This window comes from Myxine glutinosa, chromosome 5 (genome assembly GCF_964187855.1).
Source record: "Myxine glutinosa chromosome 5, kmMyxGlut1.1, whole genome shotgun sequence".
NCBI lineage: Eukaryota > Metazoa > Chordata > Myxini > Myxiniformes > Myxinidae > Myxine > Myxine glutinosa.
The window spans coordinates 114,460,611-114,473,649 of record NC_136265.1 but is presented as its reverse complement, the minus strand read 5'-3'; the positions used below and the strand labels follow the sequence as shown (position 1 = coordinate 114,473,649).

General features: G+C 45.2%; 1 protein-coding gene across 8 annotated transcripts in view; it reads right to left on the bottom strand.

The window, feature by feature from the left end:
• Positions 1–637: 637 nt before the first annotated feature.
• LOC137427213 (sentrin-specific protease 6) overlaps positions 638–13,039 on the bottom strand; it is a 224,412-nt gene continuing 212,010 nt past the window's right edge. For 5 of the 8 annotated variants that reach the window (XM_068116492.2, XM_068116491.2, XM_068116493.2 and 2 more), the window contains 2 exons: positions 7,373–7,523; positions 638–1,881 (listed from right to left, as the gene is read on the bottom strand). In XM_068116492.2, coding sequence (XP_067972593.2) covers positions 1,624–1,881; positions 7,373–7,523 — 409 coding nt within the window. In that variant the 3' untranslated portion in view covers positions 638–1,623. The remainder of the gene's footprint in view (positions 1,882–7,372; positions 7,524–13,039) is intronic. The other 3 variants (XM_068116490.2, XM_078778566.1, XM_078778567.1) reach the window with 1 other exon arrangement.

Below are 13,039 nucleotides of genomic sequence, written 5' to 3'. Positions count from 1 at the left end.
GACCACCAGTCACCAGTGCATCATACTGCGACCTCCATACAAATCATCTGAAACCAGCAATCAGATCAAAAAGTTGTGGACTCCTCACTATCGGTGTTTTGCTGCAGCATGACAATGCTCTACCCCATACTGCCCGCACTACAGCTGCAACAATCGAGGACCTGCATTTTGAGTGTCTTCCTCATCCACCCTACCCGCCAGACCTCGCCCCTTCGGATTACCACATCTTTGGGCCACTTAAAGAAGCGCTTGGTGGAACCACTTTCCGATCCGCCGAAGAGGTCCAAGACGCGGTGCACGAATGGCTACACAAGCAGCCAAAATATTTTTTTATCTAGAGGAATCCAGGCCTTCGTCAAGCACTGGAAAAAATTCATTGAACGCAATGGAGATTATGTTGAAAAATAACAGTTGTTACACACGCACATGCAATAAACAAGTCGTTAAAAATTTTTAAGGTTACTTATTGACTGTCCTTTGTATATATAATATACCAGTATGTGTTAGCTCTTACACGAGCCTTGATTCTGTATACAAAAATAAATGAATAAACATCTCTGCACATGGAGAAAAAGATGAAGATTTCAGGTAATTATCAGTCAAACACACAAAGAAACAAGAACACGAGGAATAAAAATAATGAGGATACAAAGTTTTAATTTTTACGATGCTTTTTCAAATGCAATATTACAGCTGCAGCCTCAAAATGGAGGTATATCTATAAAGTCAATGCTTGGGGAACAAAATATCGACAATTCTTCCTCTGAACGACACTCTAGGAGACAAAATATTAAATTAAAGTCAATGATGGATGTAAACCGGGAAGGCAAAGGGGTCCTTTGTCACTGTACAAAAGAAGGAATTAGAAAGTAACTCGACTGATAATCATCCCTCTCACTTCCTGGAAAACACTGAGTTATTGTCCAGAGCGAATGCAAGCAGCACTTTGAAATTACAGATATATTACATTTCCGACTGAAGCAAAGGTCCATTTCAGGCAAGTCGGGAAAAAGTTTGATATCAATTGAAAACTTGAAATTCCACAAAGGTGGAGACGTTTCGGAGTCAGAAAAGAAAAACAACATCGTTTCGGCCATACTGAACTTGAGTGGAAGAATGTGTTTATTTTTCTCAAGGAGTAATGGCCGTGCTCAGCACAGTGTGGGTGTCGATTGGTTCAACACAAAACATACAAACAAACTCTGGTTGGGCACCATTTCCAACTTGTATTGTATGCCCGATGAGCAAACACTGCGCAGGCTGCATCCCACGACCTCTTGTACACTCACCCTCTCCGTTTGCTACCTTTACATGACACCATGAGAACCCGTTTCTAACGCCATCTTTGACGAGCCTCAACCACAGTGAGCTGCATGGCTGATAAATATTTCATGGACTGATATACACCCGAAGAAAAGCTGAAGGAGTGGGAAGTTCATCAAGTGGGTATGTCGTGTGGAGAACAAGTTCGGGTAGACAGGAAGACAGTCTCAGACACGTTTGTGTGTTTGTCTTGCTGGAGACCGAAGAAAATGCTGCAGCGTTCATCAGACACCTGATGTACATGCAAGCGCATCTATTATATACTGTCGGTTCTGTTATATACAAAAGATTGCAATGCTGTTAGTCTTCCGGCATATCACCTTCCTCGTCAATCGAACCGACCACGGATGTCCCTGGTCGAGGGGAGGTCCTGCCGGGTGAATGAGTCCCAGCCTGACAGTTTCCTTCCTCAACCCTCTCCGACACTGCGCCTTTAAGGCATTGCTCCTCGCTGAGTCGCAGGATAAGCGTCTGGATCTCCTCACGTTTACGTTTCACACGTTCTTGAGTAAACCATGCGTCAAGGACCAATGGCGGCTCAAATGAGGGTATTGGGCTCTGAAAAAAAGGCGGAAGCAAAGGAAAAACGAGTAACAAGCCAATTATGTTACATCAATCAACAGTGAAATAACTAAAAAACACAAATGGTCACATTGAGAAAACTAGCACGGCACTCAGTCGAGAGTTCCGTTCTCATTGACTTCTCATTGACTTCCGTTTCCGGTCTTGCCGGCGAGGTTTCGTTTATTCGCAGCTGTCTTCGCTCTCCATCGAAATCGAAGTTAAGTAATTGTTCCCATTTGTATTTTCGTTATAACTATTTATTTTATGGTGTGTGTACGTATAGTGTGTCCCGAGGAAGATTTTCGGTGCAAATCTTTCATACCTGTATAGAAAATCGTGTTAATTCGTGTCGTGTCTTTTGAGGCCTTGTACAGTGTCCAACCTTGAGGCTTTGTTTTTCTCTCAGCGGTCTGTCGTTTGTGCTCCAATAACTTTCATTCTCTGTTTTCCCAGTCTTTTCACCCCATAGCCTACTTCCTTGTTTAAAATCTCAACTCAAAAAAACAACAAAAAACCAAAAAAAAACATTCCCTTCTCTGTTCTTATTCGTTGTTCTCATTCATTTATTCGTTCTTATTCGTTCGTTCGTTCTTCGACCACGTGTTTCTCCCCCATTTCCCCCGATAGTTTTCACTGTTAAATTTTAAAATGTTTACACTTTCCCCTCAGGTTCTGTATTCCGTCGTATATTATAACACCTTTTTCTTCTTCTTCTTTAAAAGGTTGCTTTCGACTTACTCGCCAAATCTATTCATCCCCCTAAAAAATTCCATCTCTTACAGTGCCTCTTTTCTACATTCCCTAAACTCTCCTGCACTCCATCCTCCCTCCAGCGTCCTTAAACGTATTTTTGACTCGAAGGTCACAAGAAACTCATTTTGCAATAAATGTTCGTTTCCCATGAATCGTACTCTTTCTAAAATCCAATCTCACCCCTCCCCTCCAAATCTTCCCCATAACCCCTCCCCTCAAAATCTTCCCCATCACCCCTCCCCTCCAAATCTTCCCCATCACCCATCCCTTTCAAATCTTCCCCCTTGCCCCTCCCCTCCAAATCCTCCCCATCACCCATCCCTTTCAAATCTCCCCCCTTGCCCCTTCCCTCCTAAACTCCCCCCACACCCCTCCCCTCCAAGACTCCCCCTCACCCCTCCCCTCCTACACTCCCCCCTCACCCCTCCCCTCCAAATCTCCCCCATATCCCATCCCTTTCAAATCCCTCCCCTTGCCCCTTCCCTCCTAAACTCCCCCCACACCCCTCCCCTCCAAGACTCCCCCTCACCCCTTCCCTCCTAAACTCCCCCCTCGCCCCTCCCCTTCAAATCTCCCCACCCTCATTTCTTCTCAATTTCCACCCTCTCACTCCCCTCCTCAAAGCGTCCTCCCCGCTTCTTCCCCCTTCCAACTCTCACCTCCATCTCCCCCAACCTTCTGCCTCACTCTTCCCCCTCCTCAAATAACACCTCATTGTGCCTCACCCAATCACCATCAAACCTTTTGTCCGCCCCATCCTTCCCTTTCTCCGAGCTATTCTGAAATCTCTGACACCTTCAACAGCTCTCCCTACCTTTTCCACCTCTTCCACATCTTACACTACCCCTCCTCCCCCCTGTTCTGTATCCGATGCTCCCCCTTCCTCTTCATGAACGATATGGACCTCAAACATCCGGGGCCTTCGTTCAAACTTAACTGATCTCTCCATACAGGTTGCTTCTGACAAACCAGCCGTGATCTGCTTAACAGAAACTTTCCTCCTTCATGATGTCTCTGATTCCTTAGTATCTCTCCCGGGTTACTCCCTCCTCCGGTATGATAGACCTGAGCCTCGTCCTGGAGGTGGGGTTGCTATCTTTATCAAAAACTCTCTTCCTCACTCGCCCTGCACTGCACTCGCTCCACCTCACCCCCAGGAATACCTCTGGCTACGGCTTCCCCTTCGCTCCCACCTCTTGTTCATATGTGTGTTGTACCGTCCACCAAACAGTGATGACTCAATCTACATCTCGCTGTCTGATAATATGGACCAACTTCTATCTACTCATCCTAACTCTCTCTTCCTCATATGTGGTGATTTCAATTGTCACCATGCCAGTTGGCTGGGTGTGGGTACCTCTCTCACCAGCCATGGCTCCTTAGCAAAGGACTTCTGCGACTCACTGGGGCTGACACAATCTGTCAATTTCCCTACCCGGATCTCAGTCAACGGAGCATCTTCTCTTCTGGACTTGGTTATGTCTAACTTCCCTGAAAATGTCTGCTGCTCTTCTTCTGCTCCAATCGGCTCATCTGATCATGTGCTTGTTAAAGTGGACATCTCTCTGACCATTCTCAGGGAGCCTGCTCAGCGTCGACGAGTCTGGCATTTCACTCAGGCCAACTGGCACGGTCTTCAAGCAGCCATTAATCATCTGGACTGCTCTCCCATCTCTACCGCCTCTGACATCAACTCATCCTGGGAATTCTTCCAAAGTAAATTGCTCTCTCTCATGCACAGATTTATCCCATCTCGTCTTCAGTTGTCATACCCTTCCTCCCGTCCATGGTACACGGAATCTTGTGGTGAGGCTGTTGCCCAGAAACAACTTGCCTTCATCTCCTGGAAAGCAAATCCAACGGAAGGAAATCTCATTTCCTTTCACAAAGCCCGAAACAAGTGTGTGTCCACCGTCAGGAGAGCCAGGAAACAATATCTCTCCGTTCTCAAGACCGAACTCTCTTATCTGTCTCCCTCTTCCAAATCCTGGTGGCATCTGGTCAAATCTGTTTCTGGTGTTTGTTCCCCCCTCCATCCCCTCCCTTACCTCAAACGGCTACACAGCTGACTCCACACGAGAAAAAGCTGAATGCCTCAACTCTGTGTTTGCCTCTAAATCTTGTGTCCCAAACCCATCCCTCTCTGTACCCACCGTACCCAGTCGTACCCAGCTGCTCCTGGACTCCGTGTCCTTTCCTCCTGACAAGGTGGAAAAGTTTCTGTCAACCCTCGACTCTGATTCTGATTCTGCAACTGGACCTGACGGCATCAGCCCACGGGTCCTAAAATCCTGTTCTTCCCCTCTTTCACTCCCTCTCTCTGTTCTCTTCACCCTCTCTTTTGCTCAAGGTCAACTGCCATCTGCTTGGAAATCAGCCAACATCACCGCTTTGCACAAAAAAGGTGCAAAAACAGATCCTAGCAACTACAGACCAATCAGCCTTCTCCCAATTATCAGCAAAGTCATAGAATCCATCATTGCTTCGGATATCAAATCTTTCCTCTTCTCCAATGGCTTGATCTCTGATCATCAATTTGGTTTCAGACCAGGTCACTCTACTCTGGACATGCTGCTTCTGCTGTCTCAACAATAGATGGAGGTCCTCAATGCCAAACAGGAAATTAGAGCTGTCTCCCTCGACATATCACGTGCCTTCGATACGGTCTGGCACCCCGCTCTGCTCACCAAATTCTCCTCCTTTGGTATCCATGGAAATCTCCACGCATGGCTGGCGGACTTCCTCTCCAGTCGTAGTCAACGTGTGGCCCTGAATGGGTTTCTCTCATCTCCTCTTCCTGTTCAGGCTGGAGTTCCCCAAGGCAGTGTTCTGGGCCCTGTGCTTTTTCTGGTCTTCATCAATGATCTCTCTGACTCTCTTGAAAATCCTCTCTATCTCTTTGCTGATGACTCCACTCTCTGCCGCTCCATTCCTCATCCCTCAGATCGACAGTCTGCAGCCTCCTCACTCTCTGCAGACCTGGACAAAATCACAGACTGGGCAAACAAGTGGAACATGTCTTTCAATCCTGACAAATCTCACACTCTTACGATGTCTCTCCGAAAAGACCGACTGGACAACCCTCCCATCTACTTTCTGAATAATCCTCTCCAAGAAGTTCTGTCACTCAAGCTTTTGGGTCTCACTATCTGCCATGATCTTTCCTGGTAAAACCACATTTCCAAGCTGGCCTCCAAAGCCAGTCGCCGACTGGGCATCCTCCGTCGTGCGAAGTCCTTCCTTGGCACACCTGAGCTCCTCACCACATACAAGGCTTTCATCCGCAGCTCAATGGCTCTCCCCTCTGGGCTGGTGCTCCTGCCTCACACCTCGCTCGTCTTCACGCTGTTGAAACCAAAGCATTCAGAATCATTGGAATCTCCCGCGATGACGCTATCTCCGAGGGCCTTTCATTTACTCACCGCAGGCAGGTTGGTGGTCTTTCCGTCTTCTACCGACTCCTCTCCGGCCTTGCTCCCCCAGCTCTCTCTGGGCTCTGTCCCCCAAATATTCCTACAGGTCACACAAGATCTGCCTGCAAACCTCTTATGGTTAAACTGCCAAAATCAAGACTCTCTGCTCACCTTCACTCCTTCATTCCTCTTTTCTCCCACCTCTGGAACAAACTCCCTCACTCTCTTCAATCTCACTCCTCCCTCCAGGTCTTTAAAACGGCTGTTCACCACCATCTCTTATCTTCCCCAATCCAAAACCTTGATCTTTTCTACCCCCGCTAATTTCACCCCAAATCCACTTTTTTGAGGTGCCGACTTCTTTCCTGGAAGTCCTTGGTGTCCTTGCGTTTTATACCTCTCCTGCCTCCCCCGATCCCTCCCACACATCTCCCGATGTCCCTGCTCTCAAATGTTGTGTTTGTGTGCCTCCTCCCCTTCTCTCCCCATCTTGTCGACCGCTCCCCTTTTTATATACTTTGTTTGCTTGTTTGTTTGATTTGTTTGTTTGATAAATGTTAGCTCTTTCACGAGCCTCGACTCTGTATACAAAAAAAGAAAAAAAAAGAAAAGAAAAAAAAGAGCATACCTGGTTGGCCATTTCACTCAAAGGTGAAGAATCATTAAAATAAAATTCGACTAGCAGGATCCGAATCCGGATCTTCACCAAAATCGAATCGATTCTTCCTTGTCACACACACAACCGGTCCAGCAAGTATCGTCCAAATCCATCCATAACTTTTTGAGATATCCCACAATGTACAGTTTTGGCCCTATCTCCCAATGGTGAAGAATTACTTTAAAAAATTAAATAATTCTCATATCCGAATCCAAATTCAGATCTTCACCAAATTCTAATCCATTCTTCCTTGTCACACACCCAACCGGTCCACCAAGTTTCGTCCAAATCCGTCCACAACTTTTTGAGATATCCTGCTATGTATCGGTTATGCCCCCATCTCCAAATGGTGAAGAATCACTTTTAAAAAATTCTAGTAGCAGAATCCGGATCTTCACCAAAATCTAATCATTTCGTCCTTGTCACATACGCTATAGCTCTGCCAAATTTCGTCCGAATCAGTCAACAACTTTTTGAGATATTTTGTTCACAAACAAGCAAACGGACAGGCAAAGAGACAGGGGTGAAAACATACCCTCCATCCACCTTTGGTGGCGGAGGTAACAAGAGCAGGATAGAGTCGAAATAAGCCTTGCAGGTACCTGGACACAGCATGGTCCACGTTAGTCATGGAATACAGGAAATCCATAAGAGGCCGTACCTCAAAAAAGCTCTCCACAAACTGGAGTAAGTAAATTCCACAATCGCTGTAGTTGTCTTGTTGTGGAACCTTTGGGATGAAACCCCTGATTGTGTCCTTGCTGAACATCCTGCGACTTCCTTTCCGAACAAACCATTCCTCTTCCAGATAGCTACATAAGATACAAAAAGGCAGGTAACGGTCATATTCGTATGGAATTGAGAACAAGATTAATGGTGATCATTTCAAATTGTGGAAAGGGGGAGCACAAGGCACATTGAGACTCTCATTCTTTAACAACATCTCAAGGTAATATACCAGGGGTGTGTTTATTAATTATTAAACCTGTTCCAACACCGTTAATGGAAAATAATCAAAGAATCTGTGTTTCAGAAAATCTACAATCACAAAAATGCACAAAACCAGTGAGTTTTCTTTTTAAAAAACAATAAACTTTGGCTGAGAAAAGGAAACATTTCAGCCATAGAGCTGTCGTATTGGGGACCAAGACAATGTTACATTTTCTTTTGGTGATTACAAACAGATCGATATTCAATGAAAAAGTAACAAGACCGAAAGTCTAACAGTGGCGTAGCCAGGCTGGTTTGATACTTTAGTTGAAGAGGATAGTACGACTTGGGTGCGGATACCAGTTATAAATAATGAATGAATGAAATTATTTGGAACTACTGCAAGTCTCGATGCCATCTTTCACCATGGAAACGGAGATTGCATTGAGACCGGTTTATTCTATAATTTTCGAGTAAACAATGAAGCATACATATGTAAAGGTGAGACGCGAACAACTGGTCTTGCTTCAACAATTTTATTGACCAATGCAGGTGGAGATGGACGAAAAGAAAACCCCCGGCGATGACTATCACAGATGCATGGACATGGTCGATGATAACAGACGGGTCATGGTCGATGATAAATGCTCCCTATGTCGAGGTGTAATTTAAATCTCGATTTGAACAACGACCATCGGAGATAAACCACATGGCTTCCATCAAGATGGCGGAACTGGTGACACCGAGGATCATGGGAATTTGTTGTTTTTGTTTTCTTCCAAGAGCATCACAAGTATTTTACTTGTTACGATCAAATCAAGAATATCGTTTAAATGCTCTCTAAGGTAACGAATACAAAAAAGAAGAAAGGAATAAGATACACTGCATGACCAAAAGTATGTGGACACCCGAACATCGAACATCTCATTCCAAAATAATGGGCATTACTATGGAGTTGGTTCCCCTTTTGCCACTATAACAGACTCCACTCTCCTGGGAAGGCTTTCCACTAGATGTTGGAACATTGCAGCAAGGATTTGCTTCCATTCATCCACAAGAGCATTGGTGAGGTTGGGCACTGATGTTGGGCGATTCGGCCTGGCTCGCAGTCGGCGTTCCAATTCATCCCAAAGGTGTTCACAATGGGGTTGAGGTCAGGGCTCTGTGCAGGCCAGTCAAGTTCTTCCACACCAATCTCAACAAACCATTTCTGTTTAGACTTTGCTTTGTGCACAGGGGCATTATCATGCAGAAACAGGAAAGGGCCTTCCCCAAACTGTTGCCACAAAGTTGGAAGAACAATCGTCCAGAATGTCATTGTATGCTGTAGCGTTAAGATTTCCCTTCACTGGAACTAAGGGGTTGAGCCCGAACCATGAAAAACAGCCCCAGACCATTATTCCTCCTCCACCAAACTTTACAGTTGGCACTATGCATTTGGGGCAGGTCGAGTTCTCCTGGCATCCGCCAAACCCAGATTAGTCCGTCGGGCTGCCAGATGGTAAAGCGCGATTCATCACTCCAGAGAACGCATTTCCACTGCTCCAGAGTGAAATGGTGGCGAGCTTTACACCACTCCAGGCGACGCTTGGCATTGCGCATGGTGATCTTAGGCTCGTGTGCAGCTGCTCAGCTATGGAAACCCATTTCATGAAGCTCCTGACAAGCAGTTGTTGTGCTGATGTTGCTTTCAGAGGCAGATTGGAACTCGTTCGTGAGTGTTGCAACCGAGGACAGACGATTTTTTACACGCTACGCGTTTCAGCACTCGGCAGTCCCGTTTTGTGAGCTTGTGTGGCCTACCATTTCGTGGCTGAGCTGTTGTTGCTCCTAGACGTTTCCACTTCACAATAACAGCACTTACAGTTGACCAGGACAGCTCTAGCAGGGCAGAAATTTGACGAACTGACTTGTTGGAAAGGTGGCATCATATGACGGTGCCACGTTGAGTCACCGTGCTCTTCAGTACGGCCCATTCTGCTGCCAAGGTTTGTCTCTGGAGATTGCATGGCTGTATACCTGTCAGCTTCATTATATATACCTGTCAGCAATGGGTGTGGCTGAAATAGCCGAATCCACAAATTAGAAGCGGTGTCCACATACCTTTGGTGTGCAGTGCATGTTCAACCTTTCAACTCGAGGCACGGATAATTCACACGAGTCATTGAACATCTTAATGAACACCTGAGGTCTGGTTACAGATATCTACTTTACATACAAACCACTTCAATCCAGTAACTTTGCAGTCACGACAAAGGGATTGCAGTGTAACAATTATGGTCTGGGACATGGTCGGGCAGCCATATTGGATAGAAAAACGAACCTTGTCCGAATAACACGAAACCTCAAACATGGTCCCCTACCAAATCATAGGCAGAGTGTAATTTTTTTTGACGTCATAGGTCACGTGGTTTGGCATCCATCTTGGTTTCCCCATTTGGAGGAGATGACGTGCCGAGTTTCAAATTTTGAGGGAGGTAGGGGGCGGGAGGGGGATTGGGGTGGTCACGGGTTCGCTACTTCCCTGAAAGTTTTGTGTCAATCAGACAAGCAGTTGTTGTAAATCAAAATGCTTAAGAAAATAGAGCAAAAAAAGGGAAAACAAGTAGAGCTATATTCAAAGTGCACCGCCCCAATGCCAAATAAAAATACAACATATCCTCCAGCACGCGACATCGCCGGGGCATCTTCAGCGCCCGAGTTTGCCGCCGCACAGCACATGGAGACGGCATTGAGAGGAAGCCCCCCCCCTCCCCCCCTTCCCACGCCTCCTGCCCCCAAGCCCTCTCCCTCCCACACTTCTCCCTGCTCTCAAATGTTGTGGTTGTGTGCTTCCCCTTCTCTCCCCATCTTGTCTTCCGCTCCCTCTTTTTGTATATTTTGTTTGTCTGGTTGATTCGTTTGTGAAATAAATGTTAGCTCTTTCACGAGCCTCGATTCAGTATACAAAAACAAAAAAGAAAAAAAAAGTGGTGTGCAATAATTGATTGATTCATTGTCTAATTAAAATAAATAAATAGTAATTATAAAATAATTAATTTCTTAATCAATTGGCTATTAGCATACCTAAACCACCACCGTTTCATCAGAATCTGTAACTTTTTGAAAATTAAGCAATTAATGGAAAAACAAGCATTACGCCTAGGTCCCCTGTCGGTGAAGTGATGCGAGTTGACAAAGTGGAAGACGCAGAAAACATGCTATGATATGATATTTCGCTCACAAGGTTCAGGCATACATGGAGGCGGTCATCTTGGATTTTGACGTGGCGACCCAATTTTCAATGGCGTTCTTCCTTATGCCGAGATACACCCACACACCAAATTAGAAGTTGGTACTTCGCTTTTTCAAGATATTCATCTCAGGTTTCAGACATACATGGCGGCGGCCATCTTGGATTTTGACGTGGCGACCCAATTTTCAATAGCGTTCTCCCTGATGCCGGATACACCCACACACCAAATTAGAAGTTGGTACTTCGCTTATTTTTCAAGATATTCATCTCACAAGGTTCAGACATACATGGCGGCGGCCATCTTGGATTTTGACGTGGTGACCCAATTTTAAACAGCGTTCTTCCTTGTGCCGAGATACAGCCACACACCAGATTAGAAGTTGGTACTTCGCTTATTTTTCGAGATATTCATCTCACAAGTGTCGGACATACATTGTGGTGGCCATCTTGGATTTTGACGTGGCGACCCAATTTTAAACAGCGTTCTTCCTTGTGCCTCGATACACCCACACACCAAATTAGAAGTTGGTACTTCGCTTATTTTTCAAGATATTTCACTCACAAAGTTCAGACATATATATGGTGGCGGCCATCTTGGATTTTGACGTGGCGATCCAATTTACAATAGCGTTCTTCCTTATGCCGAGATACACCCACACACCAAATTAGAAGTTGGTACTTCGCTTATTTTTCAAGATATTCATCTCACAAGGTTCAGACAGACATGGCGGCGGTCATCTTGGATTTTGACGTGGCGACCCAATTTTAAACAGCGTTCTTGCTTGTGCCGAGATACACCCACACACCAGATTAGAAGTTGGTACTTCGCTTATTTTTCAAGATATTTCGCTCACAAGGTTCAGACATATATATGGTGGCGCCCATCTTGGAATTTGACGTGGTGACCCAATTTTCAATGGCATTCTTCCTTGTGCCAAGATACACCCACACACCAAATTAGAAGTTGGTACTTCGCTTAATTTTCGAGATATTTCGCTCACAAGGTTCAGACATATATATGGTGGCGGCCATCTTGGATTTTGACGTGGCGACCCAATTTTCAATAGCCTTCTTCCTTATGCCGAGATACACCCACACACCAAATTAGAAGTTGGTACTTCGCTTATTTTTCAAGATATTCATCTCACAAGGTTCAGACATACATGGCGGCGGCCATCTTGGATTTTGACGTGGCGACCCAATTTTCAATAGCGTTCTTCCTTTTGCCGAGATACACCCACACACCAAATTAGACGTTGGTACTTCACTTATTTTTCAAGATATTCATCTCACAAGGTTCAGACATACATGGCGGCGGCCATCTTGGATTTTGACGTGGCGACCTAATTTTCAATAGCGTTCTTCCTTATGCCGAGATACACCCACACACCAAATTAGAAGTTGGTACTTCGCTTATTTTTCAAGATATTCATCTCACAAGGTGCAGACATACATGGCATCAGACATACATGGCGGCGGCCATCTTGGATTTTGACGTGGGTTGCACCCACACACCAAATTTGAATGCGGTCCTTCGCTTACGCACGCACGCCTGCACGCAAACATGCACGCCCGCACAGACGGACGGATTGACATACGGACGGACACACGGACGGAGGGGAAAGCCATAGTCCCCCTTTCGCTACACTGTGCAACGGGGGACAATAAAGTAATTAATTGATTAACAGATTTATCAAAAAACAAACAAGAAATATGTCATGCACAGCACGATACTTGCGAAATTCCCAAAATAAGTTGTTGGCCGATGATTTCAAAAATATAATTGGTGGTTGAATTCAGTGACCTGATATGCAAATCCTATTCAAATTTCAAGTCAATCGGACAAAAATTTATGATTTTAGAAATTTGGCCTGTGTTGATCTTTTGGCCTATGTTGACCTAAAATATAATTGGTGGTTGAATTCAGTGACCAGATATGCAAATCCTCTTCAAATTTAAAATCAATCGGATGAAAATTGAGGATTTTCGAATTTTGACAAAGTTGGTGACCGTTGGCCTTGACCTATTGACCTTTTGACCCCAAAAACAATAGGCTTCTTGCTTATGACCAACTCTACCATTTTGTGAAGTTTTGTGAAGATCGGTTTAAAAATGTGGCCTGGAGGCGACTGTAAGACAGACAGACAGACAGACAGAATAACG